The 21,321-nt window shown below is 37.4% G+C and overlaps 1 protein-coding gene across 1 annotated transcript; it reads right to left on the bottom strand.

The window, feature by feature from the left end:
• Positions 1-1,816: 1,816 nt before the first annotated feature.
• LOC125472213 (putative phosphatidylglycerol/phosphatidylinositol transfer protein DDB_G0282179) lies at positions 1,817-5,570 on the bottom strand. Its single transcript, XM_048573410.1, has 4 exons — positions 5,310-5,570; positions 4,615-4,716; positions 3,939-4,099; positions 1,817-2,124 (listed from the first exon to the last, which is right to left on the bottom strand). Exons 1-4 carry the CDS (start codon positions 5,395-5,397, stop codon positions 2,017-2,019), a joined length of 459 nt encoding a protein of 152 aa, XP_048429367.1. The 5' UTR covers positions 5,398-5,570; the 3' UTR covers positions 1,817-2,016.
• Positions 5,571-21,321: the final 15,751 nt, after the last annotated feature.

The following is a 21,321-nucleotide window of genomic DNA, read 5'->3' as shown; positions in this document are numbered from 1 at the left end:
TGCTTTGCTACCTGAGCAGGGCCATAAACTAGGGATAGTTGGCAACTAAGCGAGGGAAGCCAACTACCAGTATGAAGCTTGTGGAAAACCATGAACGACACTTTCAGAACCAACAAACAACAAAAAGAAAGTGATGATGTTGGAAACACTCGAGCCGGAGGAAACACCAGAACTTTACGCACAATCTCAATAGGATGCATGGCTGAATATTGTACCAAGGAAGAGCCGGGAAGAGTTATACCCTCAGGGATAAAGGATATGGACAAATCGTAGTACAAATTTAGGGGAAAAAGCAGTAGAGGCAATGAAAACAAAAGAGAAAGAAAGCAAGGAGGAAACAGCAACCGACCCGCATGAAGCTAGGGTAGGTGCCACCAGATTTTCTTGAGTTTGAAAGTCTCACACAAATAGTGAGAAGAACTCTCATCTTGGAGAGAAAGGCTCTCACCATGGAGAGAAGCTGTAACCAATTATAAATTAGAATCAAACATTTTATCGAGGAGAGTCGAATTTATACTCTTCCACGATAGAGATGAATAATACTAGACTGCTGGTGACTTTGTTCATTGGTTATTTTTTCATTGATCATCTTGCATTCTATCAACGACAATTAGGAGTGGACATAAAAACGCGAAACCGCGAAATCAAATCGAATTGAGATAAAATAAATGGTGTTGACAAAAACAAAAAATCAACACAGGTTCAAGACGTGGACCGAACCATTTATACCGATTTTGGTTTCAATTTTTACGTTGGCAGAACTGCTTAGAACCAAACCAAACTTTGGAATATATAATTAATTGGGTTTTGAAAATTTTGTGAATTTGAACCGTTTGATCATGTTTCTTTACAAGAGTGCTTCAGTCTTTCGTTTCTAGATTGCAAATTAGTAACCACGTTTCTAGATTGTTAAATTAGTAACCATAATGGGTTAGCAAACTAAATTTGTTAGTTTACATTTTGTGAATTGTTGATATGAATAAATTTCATAAACTTTGTAAAATTTTGGTGTCATTTAACTTTTAAATCTTCTTCTATTGTAGTTCATCGTTTTTTATGATTAGTCATGCATGTTCTTCGATGTATGATCCACTTACTATCTTTTACTATAAAAATCCTTTGACTTTTTTTAGGTGCTCTAAATATATGGTTGCAAGATTCAAATGATTTAGTATCCGGAATCGTAAACCAGCATGAACCGAACCTTGGTGATTAGAATCGTACAGTTTTAGTAATAAATTTAAACGGAACGGCCCTGAACTGGACCGTTGATATTTTTCAATTCCGATTCCGGTTTGAGAATGGAACCAAGCCGAACCGCATCGTGTCCACCCCTTACGATTATGTTTCATTTTATGATGCGAATCATTAAACTATAGGGAGGAGAATTCGACCACAACACCTCAAATGCAAGGACAAACGCTTTTAACCAACTGAACTACAAGCTACTTGCAATGCGAATCAAACTGTTAAAATGAGCTCAACTGAATTTTGGGTATTATATATAAATTAAAATTTTAATCCAAGTCATTAAGTTTTCTAAAGCATGTAAGTTTTTCAGTGTCCACATGCATGTCAGCGTCCATGTTGCGCAAGTACTGTTAACAAATTTGTTAACTTCAGCGCAGCTAGGCATCAAAATTGCGGTAAATAGAACCACTGTTGCGCAAGAGTGAGTGCTCTTAACAACGGACTCGCAACTCTCTGCTGTCATTACAGTATTTTTTTTGTATACCATGCTGGTGATGAAAGGAATGAGACAACACAATCAATTAATTCCATTCTCTATGCCCAAATTTGTTCATCCTCCATCATCTTTCGATCAAGTGCGACGTTCATATTTTTATACATTCATTCATAATATCGTTTTGTTTAGCAAAAACACATTCAGTACTGATGGAATTCGACCCGATCCTTACAGATGGCAAAACATCAAGACACTTGAAACACACATTTTGGTTTTATAATTACATACCAATCAAGAACAATCGCTAAAACGCAGTAGTCATTGGGTGCTCAACTAGCAGACACCAGCGACTGCAAGACAATTTTGAAGTTGAAACTGATGCAAGACAACTCCTTGTTTTTATCATCCTTGATTGTCATCTTCAGATTGTAAGATCCCTGCAAGCATGAAACACCTCTATCTGTGAAACATCTGAATAAAACGCATCACTAACAATACGTTCAAAGCACAACAGTTAAGAAGCAATGCTAATAAGCAAAGGAATTCGAATTTGCATCTTGTTAGCTACCCATTGAATGGCATCAAAATCATAACAGAAAGAAAACGATTTTCTTTCATCTGTCATGCCTGATGAGCCTTAACCACCAAATTACTGCCACGTCAATGAACGAAAATGGCAAAAACTTTTACAACGTGGGAAGCTGCAGTTTATTGGTTCTTTTGGGTTTTCTTTTTCCTTTTCCCCTTTTTTCTCTCTCGAGTTTTCTAAGGTGGACTTCTGGTTCCCTCTATTCTTACTTATTTTCACATTTTCTTCATAAAATTGTTATATTTCCTTCTTTCTATGGGACTAGATGATCATAATTACCAGAAGAAAATTCAACACTATGGTCAAATTATTATCGTATGTACAATGGTAAGACAAAAACTCAAGGAAATGCTCCACACAGACAACAAACACACACCACATAAGTGTCACGTGTTTCCAAACGAAAGAATGAAACAAAACGTGGCACCGAGGACCAACATCTATGAAAGAAAAGCAGACCGAGGTAAACAACCATGTTCAATCAAGGTAAACAAGCTGCTGATAATTTTAAATCTAGAAAGGAAATAAGATGCTAAATAAAACAGCATCGGAGGAACAAAAACAAGAGGATTCTGTAAAATTAAATTAACTAAAAATTAGAGCTTTACAAGGTACATTAATGAATCTCTTAAGTCAATAAAGAAATTTAACATGCACAAGATATAATAGCTATATAAACACAAAAAACAATAAAACGTTATTAACAGGCAATGGATAATTATAAAAAGCCCCTGCAACATGAAAATTGTCTCTAAAAGGAAGAACAAAGCACTTAAAGTAGAAAACAAAGAAGAATCTATGGAATTCCAAACTATTGGATTAAAAAAAAAAAAAAAAAAAAAAAAGGTATAAGTTCTCAATAAGCTATATGTATCTTTCAAGATATCTTTACACAACTCAAGTTGTATAAAACAATTGTAAAACGCTCATAAATATAAAATGTGGCCATAAGGAAATGACCATATATTTCTTGCTGTCCTAATGTGATACAGAGCCTCAATGGACTTACTTATCGTCTACTGCAACAGCAGCGACGCTAAAAAGAGAAAAAACTAGGAGGTGATGAAATACAAAAATTTAATTTTAGAAAAATAAAAAACCACGTGATAGGTCTATTTAGGTCTATGCACATCCAAGGAAGTACGAGAAAATCTATATTGGGGGAAAAAAAAGAGTAGAAAAGGAAGTGAAAAGTCAATTTTCTACAGTTTATTGAGGCTTTACGAAAGTTAAGTTACCAATACAAATGATGTCAAAACTTTAAGAACACAATAAAGAGCAAAAGGGAAGTATAAAAAATAAAAAGGCAAAGTCCCAAAAAAATTATGTAGCGTATAAAATTATATCAGATGATAGGAGCATATTTAGGCGACTTACTTAGCTTGTTTTCATGCATTTATGTTATTAATTCATAGTTGTTTTAGATTCTCACATCATCAGACATTCTCAAACTGTTGGTGTCCTATAATAAACAACGACAATACAAATTTTGGTATCAATCATGAAATGAAACAATTACACATAAGCTCACAAGTGCACATCAGTACTTGAGAGATTCACTACAAGTTGAAGTCAGCAAGTATGCCTCAAAAGTGGCTTAAGAACCTTGGAATGGTAAAGGTAACGAGGATGTGTAAGTATAATCTTTATAATGAAACTTACAGGCGGAGTGATCCCAGGTAAGGTTTGGGTGTGAGAAAGCAGAAAGTTGCCTGCTGAAACCGGGCAGGATAACTTTTCACAAAAATTCTGGGTTTCTGCATGCACACGTATCCCAAAATAGTAAACCTCGATCACCACTTTCCCACTGGAAATTGTTTGACCTGTATGAAGATTAGCAGGCACAATTATCTAAATAAATACGACAGATATGACACGTGGATATATGCAGAAAAAGAAATTCTTAAAACATGAATTAATACAGTGGTTTATATAATTATAGAGCACCGATACATAAATTTTCCCTCAAATCTGTCCTATTGTTGTAAGCTAATTGGTAATTACAGACAACCAGCTGTCTTAAATGAAGAAATTGGCTGATTAGAAGCCTACACTCGCATCAACGTGGACTGGTTATATTTAATAAACTAGATAGAGAACAGAATCCACAACAATCACATTTGGCTTCAAAATGGAAAACTGAGTTTGAATGTATGTCATTAGTTCTTAAGATGATTTAATTAATTTGATGAGACAAATGCTGGCCTTTAATATACTTGATCTGACTATTATCAAAATGGAATACAGAAGACCAAAAGTGAAATAATCTGCACCGGAATTACAGTGAACAGATTCAGAAAAGGTGAAAAACAAAAAACTTAGAAATCGGTTAATATACCTGTTGTGGCAGAGATGCTAAAGGTAACTGGCTTGCCTCTCACCACTGGGTCAGGCAATATTTTGACTCCCTGGACCTTCACAGGGTACTCATCTTTCAGGCCTGAAATTTGATCGAAATTTGATAAAATCAAAAATCAAATAAATCAAAAAAAAAAATTGAAGGTAGTCTCAAAAACAATAAAATTAGCATCAATACAAAAAGCAAATATTTACTCAAATTAATGCAGAAACTGAAAATACAAACCCCAGTCCCCCAAATTTCTTATCTGTAAATGAATTATAAAACAAAGCTTATTGGCAAATTCCATAGCAAAAGCCGATAAAATAATCAAATACTGATTATTTAAAATCAAATAGATAACAAACTTGTTCAAGGTATGATAAAATAAAGAATCAAGCATATGGCGCATTACCGCAGTTCATGCACTCGTGGTGCGGGTTCGATCCCCACCGATTCCCCTCCCCTAAAAACTCACTATTTAACCCATTGCTACTATCGCTCTACTCAATAAATAATGAACTAATTAATTAATAAATAATCAAAAGCAGAGAAATACACGAAGTAATTCCATTAAGTAGCCTAAACCCTAAATCATGCAACTCTTAATTCCAGCAATCACGGTAAAATTGGGTTCTTATTAGAGAAACGAAAATAATTTAAAATAATAATAATAAAAAAGGAAGGAAACTGACTGCAATATTTGACATCAGTAGACTGAGTGAGTGGTAGGAGGAGGTAGAAGGCGAAGCAAATCACAATCGAGTGGGCAAGCACCGCCATGATCTTTCCCTTTTTTTTGCAGAGAAAGAGAAATGCAATCGGAATTTAGACGTAGAATCGGCGTCGTGGTAGTGGTGGTGGATAAGGTGTCAAAAGGAGGAGGGGAGGAGGGTTATGTGCAATTGCTTATGCCAGCCACCGAAATGCGTTTATATGTTAACAGACAATCATTGGAATGAATTAGAGCGACATGTGTCTGTCTATGGTCCACTCCTCGATTCATAGCTGAGTGCTATAAACGGAGTAGGATTCTCTTCCCTCTTATTCTCATTTCTTCCTTCTTCTCCTCTCACATTTTTTTTTGTTTTATTATTTTTATATAAAAAAATCAATATAAAATGCTAACATGACTTAATCGTAAGAGAGGGATAGAAAGAGAGTTAGAAGAGTAGAGAATCTTCTTCTGCCATAAATTGGAGAAATTATTAGATGTTACAGTACCACGTGGCACTGACAGTTGGTAGTACTTACTAATAAATGCATAACATGTGGCATAGTAATTATCAAAGGGTTTTTATCACAAATGATTCCTGAAATTAACTCATCACATCAACATGGCCCTAAAATTGAAGATCGATCAACATGGTCCTTGAAAATGGGTGTCACCAATCAATGTGGTCCTTTCGTTACAATTGTGTCAAAGATTCTGTTTCGTGTTGATGTGACACATAACTGGATCCCACAAATCTAATTAAATATTGCCATGTGAATTAGAAAATATTTAAATATTCCCCTCCGCAAAAACCCAACCCGACTCCTACAGCGACACATCCATCAACCTAAGCCCTGTAAAAACACACAATGCAATTGCAATATGCATAACCCCCACACCCACCTAGCATTGACCACCAAACCCACCACTCACCACCAATGTCTTCTTCTTCCTCTTCCTCCGCTCCTAACCTCTCCCTGCCATCCACTAAAACCACCACCACCTTCACCCTCATATGTCTAATCACTCTAAGCCCAACCACATGCCCTTTTCGAACCTACATTTCTTGTCCCGCGATCGTATCGGCGTCGTCGGCTCCAACCAGTCCAATCGGTCACACCCCCGTTCTCGCGGTCCTCGTGCTCCTCGGCGATGATAATCCAACTGAAACCTCTCTGGTGTCGCTCGACCCGGAGGTGCAGTTGAGATGGTGGTGTGGGACTGTAATGGTTGCTTGGTGGGAGAGGAAACAAGATGGTGAACAGTCATTTTTTTGTAAAAATAAAAGGTTTTTTATTATTCAAATATTTTTTAGTTCACATGGTAATATTTAATAGATTTGTGGGACTTAATTATGTGTCACATCAGCACTTAACAAAATTTTTAATAGAATTCTAACAGAATAACCACATTGATTTGCAACACCCATTTTCAGGGACTACATTAATCGATTTTCAATTTCAGGGACCATCTTGATGGGAAGGATCAATTTCAGGAACTATTTGTGATAAAAACCCATTATCAAATGAAAATTGATTGCTAAGTTTCAACCTTTCTTTAATAGCATTAATAATTTCTCAGGGATACCTCGTATTCCATCCTCATTTTCCATCAAAACCAAAAAAATACTTTCGCCTCCATTTCTGCATGAATTTTATCCTTTTTTTGCTTGAATCAAATCCACAAATTGCAATCCTCTTTTTCCACCAAAATCTAATCCACAAATTGTAATCCTCCCTTTTTGCTTCAATTTTTTGCTTGAATACAAATTTTCTTATATAGTAGCCATTGATACAAATAGTGATAAAGAAAATACTCGGGAAGAAGATTCAATCATTGATATAGAAAGTGATGAAGAAAATAATCGGGAAGAAGATCCAGTCATTTTATTGGATTAAGTGGGTTTTGGTATTGTGGGAGCCAAAAATTACTCCCTTACTAAACAAGCCACTAGCATGTTTTTTGTTTTTATTTTTTTTATTTTTTTTATTTTTATTTTTTAATAAAACGACATTAGATTTCATTGAAAGAGCCATAAAAGGCTAGACAGTACAAGAATATGATTCTTCCTCTACACTAAGATCACTAATAATAGAGGGAGGATTATCAATCCAAGTACAGTCACCCCTGGAGTGGAGGGCAAATCGAGCAAGACGATGAGCTACGATGCATGGTAAATGGAAGCAAATAAAATATGTAAATATAAAGAAATACGCAAATGTGGAAACGTGTTTGGAGCATACAACTAATCAAGAATACTGTGAAATAATTATTATAAAAAGGTATGAACAAAGGAATAGGTCCTACATCGAGAAGGCTCGAAGATACCTATACGGGAATACCCTGACACCAAGATCGTATGCCTCGATTCTAACTCCTGAAGGGGGCGTAAAACAAAAAGGTCAGTGGACCAAAGTTTATAATAATGATACTAAGTAAAACCATTTTTCTTTTAAACATACTAACCCCATGTTTTGAAAACACTATATAACACTACATACTAGGTTTTTCTGAAAACCCTAATGTGCCATGAAAACATTCATAGATAATAAAACCATATTTAAAAGTGGTACTGAAATCGCCCAAAGGCAAATCCGAGAAACCTTGTAAACCCAAAATAATAAAGTGCTCAGCTAGGGGTATCATAGTTGCTCGAAGGCATAGCCGTCGCCCAAGGGTGAAGTTGTACAACACTGAGTTATGCCAATGAAGAAATATGGTAGGTCCCATCACTCGAAGGTGAAATCATAATAAATCCACCATGTGAAATCATAACTTCACATCTGTAAACCCATCATATATCATAAAGCATAAAAAGCCATGGTTCGTAAATCTTTCATAAACGTAAATTCAATAAATCGTAAATAAATCATGAAACCATGCTTTTCATGAATGCAAGCCTAGCATTTAATAAAAATCATGCAATTTAAGAAGGGGTCCACTCATAGATACTCCGTCGCTGAAAATCCGTTTGAACTAGGGAGGACGGGATCGCCACTAACAAACGCACCTAAGCACATAAAGGGATCAATTAGTAAAACCCTACTAAAATGATTGAATTTGGGAAAATGGAGCACAAATTTGGAATCAGGGCATCGAATTACCCTAAGAGGGGTATTGGCCAAATTTCGTAAAAATTCAACGAAAAAGTGAACGGTTGACTCGAAAAGTTAACCGAGGTGCCGAGTTGGTCAACTACGTTAAAACTTCAGAATTTCACTAAACATATGTCAAAAACGGACTCAGGGCATCGAAATTAGCCAAGGAGTGTTCCCGAGAAAATTTCGTAAAAGTCGATGCAAGGAATATTCCAAAGAATATTCAAGAGAGTACTCCAAGAATATTCCTGAAATATTCCAAAAAGAATATTTTGGTCACCAGAGCCACCACCGGCCGCCGAGAACCTCATCGGAAATCTAGGTTTTTGGCCGAATTTCTGGGCAATTTTCAAAGCTTAATAACTCACTCGTTTCTCAACTAAATTCGACCCATATTATATCAAAACGATGATAGGAAAGTGTAAAATAAGATTATATCTAGTTGAAAGCTCAATGGTTGCTGGAGATGGCTGGAAAATGGCCTGAAAGTTGACTGGTCTGCAGGAAAACTGGGTTCCTTGCCAGAAAACTGGAAAAACTTTCAACGTCCATAACTTTGTCATTTTTTTAACCAAGTCACATGATCCAAACATGAAAATTCATCTATGCAATGAAAGGAATCCAAATATGGTGGTTATAAGTCTCACCTTAGCCATAATCTATAAGAAAAACATCAGGAAACTCGCTGCTCAAAACAGTGCTTTTTTTGTTGGGATTTTTACGAAATAAAACTCATAGCTGGGTTCATGGGGTCGAGATGAGTATGATTATAATGTTTGTTATTCGAATTTTGGTGGTGGTGGTGATTTGTTTCACAGGGAGAAAGGGAGAGCCGAGAGAGAGAGTTAGAGAGAAAGAGAGAAACGCTACGGGAGAGAAGGAGGAGGAGAGAGAGAGAGAATTCCAGAAATTTTGGGGGTGCCCACGTGGCACTCACCCAATGGTTAGACAAAAATATCACATGTTCAATTTACCAAAATATCCTTAACATTTAAAAGTTCATAGAATCTTTGTTATAACTCCAAATTACATTCTATTTGTGCCCACACGTTCTTTACGTCGAGTACTACACGAATACACTAATATATTAGATCTAACGTTTCATGACACAAAAGTCAACGAAAGTAAAAAATCTCGCCTCTAGGGGCATTTTCGTAAAATCACACATTCAAAATTATAAAAACCATAAAATTAAGGACATGTTATTACACCTTAGGAATAATTAATGGCAATACTTACTCCACCAAGGCAAAAATCCTTAAGCTAGGCACCATCAACATTAATTTTCAATTTATCTGACGAAGGACTTGACCATCTGGGGATGACAGAAGGCCCACCCGGGCCGGGCCGTAGGGGGGAGGGGGGAGACGCTTGTTACTATGAGAAAATCCTGCCACCAATCCGTGGCTCTCTTCACAATCAAAGGGCAAAGGTTGAGCTCAGAATGGCCGTCTAAATTGCCTATAACATCATCATGACACAATCAAAATCTGCTTGCTTAATGTTTAAAGCCATTTGAAGAGCCTTGTCCTTAATTTGACAATTGTGCAAAGAGCCAGGGTAAAGACCCAAAGGAGAGGCCATCCAAACACTTTGTGCAAAATGGCAATCAAGCATAATATGATGAGTAGATTCTGGTTCAGCCCACACATGATGCACGATGGATCAATATGGATCCACTTTTGGGTGAGGTTCACACTAGTTGGTATAATATTGGAGAGAATCCTCCATGTCATCATTTTTTCCTTTGGAGGAATCAAAGCACACCAAAGTTTCTCCCACAAAATAAAGTAGGGGCTGCTACTCACGAAGGAAGGCGATGTGAGGGAGACTGGGATAGTCCACAAGCGTGTGACATGATACGCACTTTTCACAGTAAATAAACCACTTTTGTCATAATGCCAAACAAGCTTGTCATCCACCTTACGTTTACTCAAAGGTATAGTGCGGATTAAGTGTGGATTAAGTCGACTTCTTCAGTGAAGACAAGAGAACCCAATTGAGGCATATCTCATTTGGCCTCAGAAGTAATTAGCTATTGAACCAAGGAAATGTCACAGTTGCTTAGTCTAGGGGAAGAGATCTGGAAAATGGAGGGACTGGGGAGCCAGTGGTCGTGCCAAACTCTCACCAAGGAACCATCACCAATCTGCCACCTAGAGTAGTGCCGAATCACTTCCCTGGCAGCACAAATACTATGCCACACATAAGATGCATTCAACCATACAACAACATCAAGGAAAGATGAGTTCGTGAAGTATTTGGCTTTCAAAATCTGTGTAACAAGTGTTGAAGGCTCATTCAAAATCTTCAAGAAGGCCATGATTAAAAGCATATAAGTTTCGAAACCCAAGTCCACCTTTAAACTTAGAGAGGCATAACTTATCCTAAGCCAACCAATGAATACATTTCAAGTTCTCCCAATCGTTCCACCAATAAGATGCAATCATTTGATTAAGCTCATTGCAGAAGTACTTGGGCAATAAAAAATAACTCATAGTGTAAATGGGGATAGATTGCCCTACAACCTTTACCAAGAGTTCTTTTTTGGCGACACTAAGGATTCCTCTTCTATCCCTAAAGCTTCTTCCAAAGACGTTTTTTGATATGATTAAAGCACACCCCATGGTTTCTTCCAACAAAAGTCGGAATACCCAAGTACCTTTCATGTCTATCCACACACTCCACATTAAGAATAAAAGCGAGATGCATCTAGGTCATATGCTTAACATTTCGGCTAAAACATACTGCACTCTTTTGTAAATTCACTTGTTGGCCCGAAGCTCATTCATAACTAGCGAGAATGTCCATGACTATCCCGCAATCCTGGGTAGCTCGAGCGAAGATAAAACTATCGTTAGCTAAAAGCAAATGATGAATAGGAGGAACATGTTAACAGATAGTAAATCCCTGTAAAGACCCGGCTCTCTCAACCTGATTGATCAGAGCCGAGAGTCATTCTGCACAAAGTAGGAATAGATATGGGGAGATGGGATCACTCTGACTAAGCCCACGAGAATGACAGATGTAACCGGTGGGGGAGTCATTGACCAAGAACGAGTAAGTAACAGAAGTAACACATATCATGATCAACCTGAGCCACTTCGATGCGAAGTCCAACTTCGTTAAAACCCGCTCCAGGTAATTCCACTTAATTCGGTCATATGCCTTACTCATATCAAGTTTGAGTGTGAAGAAACCCTTTTTACCCTTTCGACGTTTAAACAAAAAGTTCGCAACTTCCGACGCCAAAATAGAGTTATCAGAGATAGCACGGCTTGGGACAAAAGCACTCTGTTATTGTGAAACAAGGTAGGGTAAGATTCATTTTAGCCGATTAGCAAGGACTTTAAAGGTGATTTTGTATGTAACATTGCACATACTGATGGGGCTAAGTTGGCTAATAAGTCGGGGTTGCAATTGTTTCAAGAGAAGGGCAACATTTTTAAAATTAATCTTCTTCAACATCTTCTCAGAGGAGCGAATCGAAAACACATCAATAATCACTTCAGAACCTACAATAGCCCAATATTTTTGGAAAAATAAGAGGGCATCCCATCCAGACCCAGGGATTTAGACGGGTGCATCTGAAATAGTGTAATCTTCATTTCCTCTGGTGTAAAGGCACGACAAAGGTCCACATTCATCTCAGGTGTTACCTTCGTATCTAAAGCATCAATCACTACAACATTTAGATTTCGACCACTAGATTGACTATGAAACATAGACTTAAAGGAATCCAAAATGACATTCTCAATAACCTACGAGTTAGATTGCCAGGTACCTTTGACATCCACCAACCCCTTAATTTTGTTATTTTGCTGCCTGAAATTAGCCTTCTGATGGAACAAGTGAGAGTTCCAATCACCCAATTTCATCAATTGAAATTTTTACCATTGTTTCTAGTAGGATTCATCGGCAATAAGGAGGGAATCCAAATGGTGAGATAGGTCACAACGTTCACTCATAAAGGCATCAAACTAGGGATGGGAGTCAATCACCGTGATTTGGTCCCGAACAATATCAATTTCCCTCCGCTGAGCCTTGAATGTAGCAGACTGCCATTTTAACAAAGCAATTCTAGTGGACTTTATCTTTTTGTAGACATAGAACATAGGATAGCCTGCTACATCAAATTCCCAAGCATTACGAACAACCTTTTCATATTCCTCATGGTGAGTCCACATCTCTTCAAATCTGAAAGGGTGGCGAAGCCTCCAAAGGTTGTCGAGGTTAGCCTCAAGGAGAACCATATAATTCGATTTTCCATATTTAAGATGATGAACCTTCGCATCCTAGAAAAGTTTTCGCCAAGAAGAACTAGCACAAAAGTGGTCCAATCGTTCCTTGATGCCACCACCCTGAGTCGTCTTCCAAGTGAATGGATATCTAGAGAAACCCAAGTCAAGCAACTTGCAATCAGGTAATGCATCCCTGAAAGTTAGCATTTACCCTAAAGGGCGAGCCAGTCCACCCTTCTTTTCAGTTGCCACAAAGATTTCATTGAAGTCAATTGCATAAACCCAGGGAATAGAGCTGACTGATGCAAACCTTTGAAAAAGTTACCAGGATTGACTACAGCCTGAAGTATTAGAGGAGTCATAAAATCCAGTGAACTTCCAATGCTCTTGGTCCCCAATTCCACCCATTTCAGCAAAAATATAATGGAAAGACAAAGATAAGATCCGAATATCAATATCATCATTCCGCAATCCTCCAAATTTACTACTAGAACAAACACCTTGACTTTTAGAAAAACCTCAACTTCTTTGAACTTGTTTCAAAACACTAACAATACACTTAGTCTCACTTAAGAAGTCTAAGCTGAAAGCTTCCTGTTTAATGAAACACAGCAGGTCCTGAACTTTCGCAAGGTTTTCAAGCCATTAGCAGTTCCATATCAATAATCTCATTGATGTCGGCGGGGTTGGTCCTCGCTAGCCTTCACTGTTGACAAATTTAAAGTAGTAGTAGCCAATTTCTACCTACACCGTCACCCCAAGTGTTTCGTCTCTTAAAATTCCACAGATGAGCAAATCGAGACCTCACTAAGAATATTTTCAGATACCACTGATGGGGTTTTCCTCCCGCTCAGTGGTTTAGTGCCACAACCACGACGAGAGGGTTTACCACGACGATTAATGACAGAATGAGAGAGTTTGCCAACAACAACAAGTATTTTTGGCTTACGCTCAATAGAGTTAGGGATCGGTTACCCCCGATTTTTCCTCTTTTGTCCAGTGTGATAAAAATTATAGTCATTACCCTCGTCGCAAGAGTCTGCCAATTGGTTAGAAGAATAAGCTAGATTGTCCCCAAATTGAAGCCCCAAGATTTGTAACATCTATTCAAGCCTATTGCAATTACTGTGAGGCTCAGTAGTTATCCCAAATGGGTTGTCCAACAGTTGTGCCGCATTTGAGAAAGCCTAAGGAAGGACCTTCTTGGGTCAAACCATGATTTCTCTAGAGATAGTCCATTCACTTGTAGTGTGAGAGTTCCATTTCGATAGTGGGTCCCAAAGCTCTCAGGGTGATCTATATTGCCCCAGTCCAAAAAAGATACCTTACGAAGTATAATCCTTGATGACTCACCCAAGACTGTACCCTGTTTCAAATTTGTAGGGGTCATCGTGGTCATATCATTCTCTGCAATGACAGGAAAAGAGGTGCCACTTATCATCGAGATGTCACCACGTACCTTACCATCTCTAACGCACTAGTCGATATCTGTCGCATCAAATCTGTCAAACAACATCCTCCTCCATCTCTTAACGTTTCCTCTCAGAGGTTTCCTTGGGCGCTGTGTCACGCCCCAAACTTAGGGTTAGCGAAAAATTTGACCCCACCCCGACACGCGAGTAAAATAAAAATAAAAACAAAAAATCAAACTTCTCTTCTATAAATAACTCCAGAATCCTTATAGGGTGTACAAAAATAACTCTTAAATCTCTCATCTAACACAATCTCAGCTCGCCTACCCTTTTTTAAATTTGTAAGAACTTGCAAGGTCTAAAATGTATAGGGTGAGCAAAATCACAGCTTAGTAGGGACATAAGTCTTATCAAGGATTATTGTCATGGCTAAACCAAGTGTCATGATCAAATAAATCAATTATAACATGTTATTAAACATAGATAATTTATCATGAATGCAGCTTAACTTCAACTACCCAACCCATTAATTTATATAATAAAACATGCGAACATGTATGTCCCATACCATGCATTATTGGTGGTCCGAATGCTCTATTATATAAACTAACCCCCGTAACTCAATCAACCCAAATTTCCTATTTTGTTGGTCATCTTGTTTTTCTCTTAGTCGCCAAAATCCTTACTACTTCATACCATTCCTATAATTTCACTTTTGCCACCCTTGCTCGTCCTTACGAGAGTAGAACTGAACCACACAAAATATAGTTCCATTTCCATAACCCAGTCTCGAATATTCCAATAAAATCCTTCTACTCCAATATACAATGACATATGCATATAATCATCATCACAATATCCATATTATCAACAATAATATAAATCATATCGGAATATACACAATTATATCAATTACAGAGATATATCAAATATAACACATATTTCACAAAGCTTAAACAAGAAAAATACCCCAATGGTGATAAGTTCCCATAGAAACCCCAACCTCAAATCCGAAACTAGAACCTAACTTTATGTTCCAACCCAAGTACCAAGCTCCATGAACAATTCCAAATAATCCACATATCCCTTGATAGATAGCTAGAACCTCGGCAAGACAAGCCCATCTACTGATCACCATAACCCTCGAGCTCTCTAAGCCTAAACACACACACACACACACACACTCTCTCTCTCTCTCTCTCTCTCTCTTCTACATGAACAATTCCATGCATTGTTTGCCATTTTCATACATTGAGCTCACCTAATTCTCGACTATATAATTGCTGCACTTGAAACTAAGGAGGTGCTACTCCTATTTATAGGTGAAATAATTTTAAATCTTTTCTTCCTCATTGGATCAAATGGGCAGCGTAAACCGCATTGGATAACCTTTCCCGTTACTTTAACAGCTCCTACTTGTAAAATTATGAGTCACAAACACACTTGTCTATTGTATGAAACCTGAATGACACCTTTACCTTAATCCTTCCAACTTAAAAGCTTAGTCATCATACCACCTCCTAATAATGATAGCTGGATAAGTTTATAATTAAGAAGGTTCTACTCTGCCATGGAAACGTGTATATTATTTGCTCCACCTCAAACAATTAAAATCCTCTCATGCTAATATAAACACTTGCTTAATCATAAAATTGCCAACACTAAATTCAAGTAATTAATTCGTCTAATCAATATAGATATATATATATATATACTCATTTGAAAAATACAAGTTCTCACAATTCTACCCTTCTTCAAAAAAATTTCGTCCTTAAAATTTACTAAACCTTACTCCGAAAGTCTACTCTAAAAATTCTATGTCACTAGCTCATTTTAATTCAACCTATCTAATTGGCTCCACAACATCTCCCAAAGGTATCTAATCTCTGGAGCTCTGATACCATTCTGTCACGCCCTAGACCCGAGGTCAGCGGAAAAATATGACCCTGCGCCCGACGCGCGAGTAAAAATAAAAATAAAAACGAAAAATCAAACTACTCTTCTATAAATAGCTCCATAATCTTTACAGGGTGTACAAAAATAAATAAAAACTCTTAAATCGCTCATCTACCACAATCTCAGCTTGCCTACCCTTCTTTAAACTTGTAGGAACCTGCAAGGTCTAAAATGTATAGGGTGAGCGAAACCACAGCTCAGTAAGGACATAAGTCTTATCAAGGATTATTGTCAAGGCTAAACCAAGTGTCATGCTCACATAAATCAATTATAACATGTTATCAGACATGGATATTTACCTTGCATGTAGCTTAACTTCAACTACCCAGACCGTTAATTTATATAATAAAACACGCGGACCTGCATATCTCATACCACGCATTTTACCACTACAGCGGTGGTCCAAATGCTCTATTATATAAACTAACCCCCGTAATTCAATCAACCTAAATTTCCCATTTTGTTGGTCATCTTGTTCTTTTCTTGGTCGCCAGAGTCCCTACTACTTCATACCATTCCTATAATTTCACTTTTGCCACCCTTGCTGGCCCTACGAGAGTAGAACTTAACCACACAAAATATAGTTCATTTCCATAACCCAATCTCGAATATTCCAATAAAATCCTTCCACTCCAATATGCAATAACATATGCATATAATCATCATCACAATATCCACATTATCAACAATAATATAAATCATATTGGAATATATACAATTATATCAATTGCAGAGATATACCAAATATAACACATACTTCACAAAGCTTAAACAAGAAAAATACCCTAATGGTGATAAGTTCCCAAAGAAACCTTTACCTCAAATTTGAAACTAGAACCTAACTTTATGTTCCAACCCAAGTGCCAAGCTCCACAAACAATTCCAAATAATCCACATATCCCCCAATAGATAGCTAGAACCTCGGCAAGACGGGATCTACTGATCACCACACACCTCGAGCTCTCTAACCCTAAACACACACACACTTTCTCTCTACGTGAACAATTCCATTTGTATGCCATTATCATACATTGAGCTCACCTAATTCTCGACTATATAATTACTGCCTTGAAACTAAGGAGGTGCTGCTCCTATTTATAGGTAAAATGATCCGAAATCTCTTCTTCCTCATTGGATGAAATGGGCGGCATAATTAAACTCCACATTGGATAACCTTTCCTGTTACTTTGACAGCTCCTACTTGTAAAAGCATGAGTCACAAACACACTTGTCTATTGTATGAAACCTTAATGACCTCCACCTTAATCATTCCAACTTAAAAGCTTAGTCATCATACCACCTCCTAATATAATGATAGCAATGGATAGGTTTATAATTATGAAGGTTCCACTTTGCCATGGAAACGTGTATAGTATTAGCTCCACCTCAAACAAATAAAATCCTCTCATGCTGATATAAACGTGTATGTGTGTGTATATATATGTACTCATTTGAAAAATACGAGTTCTCACACGCCGGCCACCCTAGCAGGCTGAGCCCAATCAAGAAATAGGCAATCAGAATGCTTAGAGATGGGCGAAGCTCTAGGGTTTGGATTGTAGCGGTTTTCACCAACAAACCGTACCGGAACACTCCACTGGCACCCACGAACATGGCCTAAATGGCCACAACTATAGCAGAAGTCCCTGAGGTCTTCATATTTAGGCACGAACCATTAATAGAGGGGTGTATTGAAAGTTGTAAGGAGTGGCCGAGACGCATCAATGTCCACTCGAACACGCAGAAAACCTCGAAAACCCGATGACATAAGGTCCTCCACCTTTAGGATGGAGCCAATCTTACTTCCAAGCATTCCGGCATTCTTAACAGTGCACATATTCTTGGGGATCCCATGGACTTAGACCTAGAAAACAGCTCGATTTGCACGAATTTCATCCAGTGATTGATAAATGGGCCAAAATTTGACTGTAAAAGGCGCACCTTTGATGAACCAGGGACTTCTAATATTCACCTTGCTACCTGTTCATCACAACCTCAATGGAGTAAACATTAGCCTTAGCTCTCAAAACTTTGATATTACCCATCTTTCTCCATATGCTCCTGAGCACATCTTTGATAATCAACTGAGATGGTTCCATAACAGTGACTATAAGCCTGACCAGGTGAGAGTGGGACTTGGAGTTCAAGACTTGAATGCCTATAAAAGGAAAATAACCCTACCATCATATGAGATTGTTCAATATTTTATATGCATTTTGAACAAATACTGATTTGAGTGTCAGAGTGTTTTCTTGCAGGTTCCCTGCTCTCATCGTTGACAAGCGAAGATGGTGTCTAAGGCTTCTTAATGTGTACAAGATTAGTACAAGATTACTTGTTAGTGGAGAATTAAAGTAACCGAAATTTTCTATTCCAATAGTTGGCGCCGTGTGTGAGAAACATACAAAAAACCATATTTGAGAAGTCATGATTTCACTAAGGCCACCATTGGGGCACAGGCCAAAAACCTGAATAAGTTTTTCTATTCCTCTCTTTCCCCAATTAATCGTCTTTTTTTCTTCTCATAATTCCTACTCCGCTTTCGATCGTCACCATCAATTTTTCTCATTTCTTCTTCCTTTTTCCATTTCGGAAATTTGATAGCTTTTTTCTAGGGTTTCGATGGATTCTGATCTTGTTTCTGGTATGAGTTAAAATGGGTTCTCTTTGGAATGACAACGATGAAATCAAGCCGATGGGTCTAATCTCATTCCCCGGTTGCACTGACATCGAGCCCATCGACACAATTTTTCAAGCCATCCATCGTCCAATGAAAAGCGCAAATCGAGGGATGTGGACACTGTGCCTTGTGATAACACTGGGCCAGATGAAGATGCATTTGAAACCCAAATGGTAGATTTTGGTGGTGAAATCCAATTAATGGATTTCGGTGGCGAAACCCAAGTAATGGATTTTGGTGGTGACACACAAGTGATGGATTTTGGTGGTGATACCCAAGTAATGGATTTTGGTGGGGAAACTCAAGTATTCGATGATATCAACTGCTTTGCGAACATGGAGGAGACTCAGTTATTAGAGTTTGATGATGTAGTTGTCATTGACACTGACAGTGACGAGTCGGATACAACTGAAGTTTTGGATGATAGTAAGGATCTAACTGATGATAAACCACTACGGAGAGGTTCTGGTCAATTAGTGATTGAGGAGAATATTCGCCGTACTCCTTGTGAAAAGAGTATAAATGGGTTAATGGACCAAGCCAATTATTCGGTCAACAAGCAACAAATGCAGGGCTCCATGTTTCTGCTACAACACAAGTGGTTGAAGGCTCCCCAGAACCAAGACTAGGGTACTGGACAAAGGAAAACACAATCACGATACGGCGGCGTCGTAACCAAGAGCAACGTACGGTAAATGCAAAGACGACTTTCCACACTCTTCACCACCGTCGCCATTGCCATCGTTCTCTTTTTTGCCTTTGCAATCGATGATTGATACAGCTCGTTCACTGCGACAAGAATGGGAAGTTCCAGACAGATCAAGAGGTTGTCTCAATGCCGCAACTCCTAACCCATTAATGATTGGTATCGTCGCAGTGTGCGGCCATGCCTAACAATGCAAGAGATTTATTCCGAACCAATTTCTTGGAAGGCGTGGCGGATTTTAAGTAGCATTTACACGTCCCCCACGTACAAAAAGTTATATTGGGGAGTAAAGAACAAATTATTCTTCAAAGCTGCAATGAGGAAATGAGTTAAAACCCTAAATGGAAGTCGGCGTCGAGTCATGTTCTCCGGCATATGGATATCGCATACAGTCATATTGCAGTAGTAAAAAAGAAAATTTACTTGGGGGTCAGGGCGCATCCTGATTTATTTAGGAAAATGAATCTTTGATCTTGGGTTCTTCTAGGCCTGACAAACAGGTCGTGTCTGTCGTGTTCTTGTCGTTTTCATATAATACCTGTTATCTTAATGGGTCGTATCGTGTTACACTCGTTATCTTAACTGGTCCTTAACAGGTCGGGTCACTTTACCCAAGGGTAAAGTGACCCAACACATTATAACCCGTTATGAAATTTTTTTTTTTCCTTAAATTTGCACATACCATACATTGCCACATAAATATTACTTCAAAACATTAAAACACATTTGTCGTTTAAGTACTACATTTACACTCGAAAATAAGAGTCCAGTAAAAAAATAATACATACACTACTAATCTATTACAAATATTAAATGTGCAAGGATATGCAAAATGAAAGAGTTTTTTTTTTTTTTCAAGGTTCATAGAATGCATATCTCATCAAACCAATAGATTCATTGACACTTAAGAGTTTATTCATACCTTCATTAAGTATAACATAAGATTTTGTGGTATCCACTAGTGTAAACATTTTAAATTGAAGATCAAATTCAATCATTGTATTCATATAGGGTCAAGGAGTGTAGATATAAAAAATCATCAAAATCTGAGTTAAAATAACTGTTAAATCGGGTTTTTTTTTTTTTTTTTTTAATAACTGTTGAAAAATTTTGTCCCGTTACTTGATCTCAGAATGTTTGTTTTTTGCAATTTTTGGCGTATGCGATCTCGAAGTATATACAAACATGTTTGACGGTTGGATCATTGAAACTAGTTTTGTAGAATGCGTATCTCATCAAAACAATAGGTTTATTAACACTTAAGAGTTTATTCATGGAAGTTTTAACGAAAAGCCCACGGTACTATTCACTTTAATGAAAAACCACATTTTTACACTAAAAAATCAATCCTGCTACTATTCACTTTACCCTTTATTTTGTCTTTATCGTTAAAACTCAAAGTTTTCAAGCCCTTTTCATTAGTTTTCCTTTTATTCATACTTTCATTAAGTGTAACATAAGATTTTATGGTATCCACTAGTGTAAATATTTTAAATTAAAGATTGAATTCAATCATTGTATTCATATAGGGTTAAGGAGTGTTACTGTAAAAAAATCATCAAAATCAGAGTTAAAATAATCGTTAAATCGTGAATTTTATTTTTTATTTTTTTATAAATGTCGAAAAGTTTTGTCCCATTACTTGATCTCAAAATGTTTGGTTTTTGCAATTTTTGGCGTATGCGATCTCGAAGTATATACAAACACGTTTGACAATTTAATCATTAAAACTAGTTTTGTAGAATGTGTGTCCCATCAAAACAATAGATTTACTAACACTTAAGAGTTTATTCATGGAAGTTTTAATGAAAAGCCCACGGTATTGTTCATTTTAACGAAAAACCAAATTTTTACACTAAAAAGTCAATCCTGGTACTATTCACTTTACCCTTTATTTTG

The sequence above is a fragment of a genome, unplaced genomic scaffold, assembly GCF_019419815.1.
Source record: "Pyrus x bretschneideri cultivar Hongxiangsu unplaced genomic scaffold, Pyrus_bretschneideri_v1 Contig67, whole genome shotgun sequence".
Lineage (NCBI taxonomy): Eukaryota > Viridiplantae > Streptophyta > Magnoliopsida > Rosales > Rosaceae > Pyrus > Pyrus x bretschneideri.
This window is presented reverse-complemented; position numbering and strand designations above follow the sequence as displayed.

Excerpts from the sequence above, each read along its gene's own strand:
- LOC125472213 (XM_048573410.1), bottom strand. The coding sequence starts at position 5,397 with ATGGCGGTGCTTGCCCACTCGATTGTGATTTGCTTCGCCTTCTACCTC. Across the intron at positions 4,717-5,309 it reads TACTGATGTCAAATATTGCA|GCCTGAAAGATGAGTACCCT; the intron begins GTCAGTTTCCTT and ends ATCAAATTTCAG. Across the intron at positions 4,100-4,614 it reads TAGCATCTCTGCCACAACAG|GTCAAACAATTTCCAGTGGG; the intron begins GTATATTAACCG and ends ATCTTCATACAG.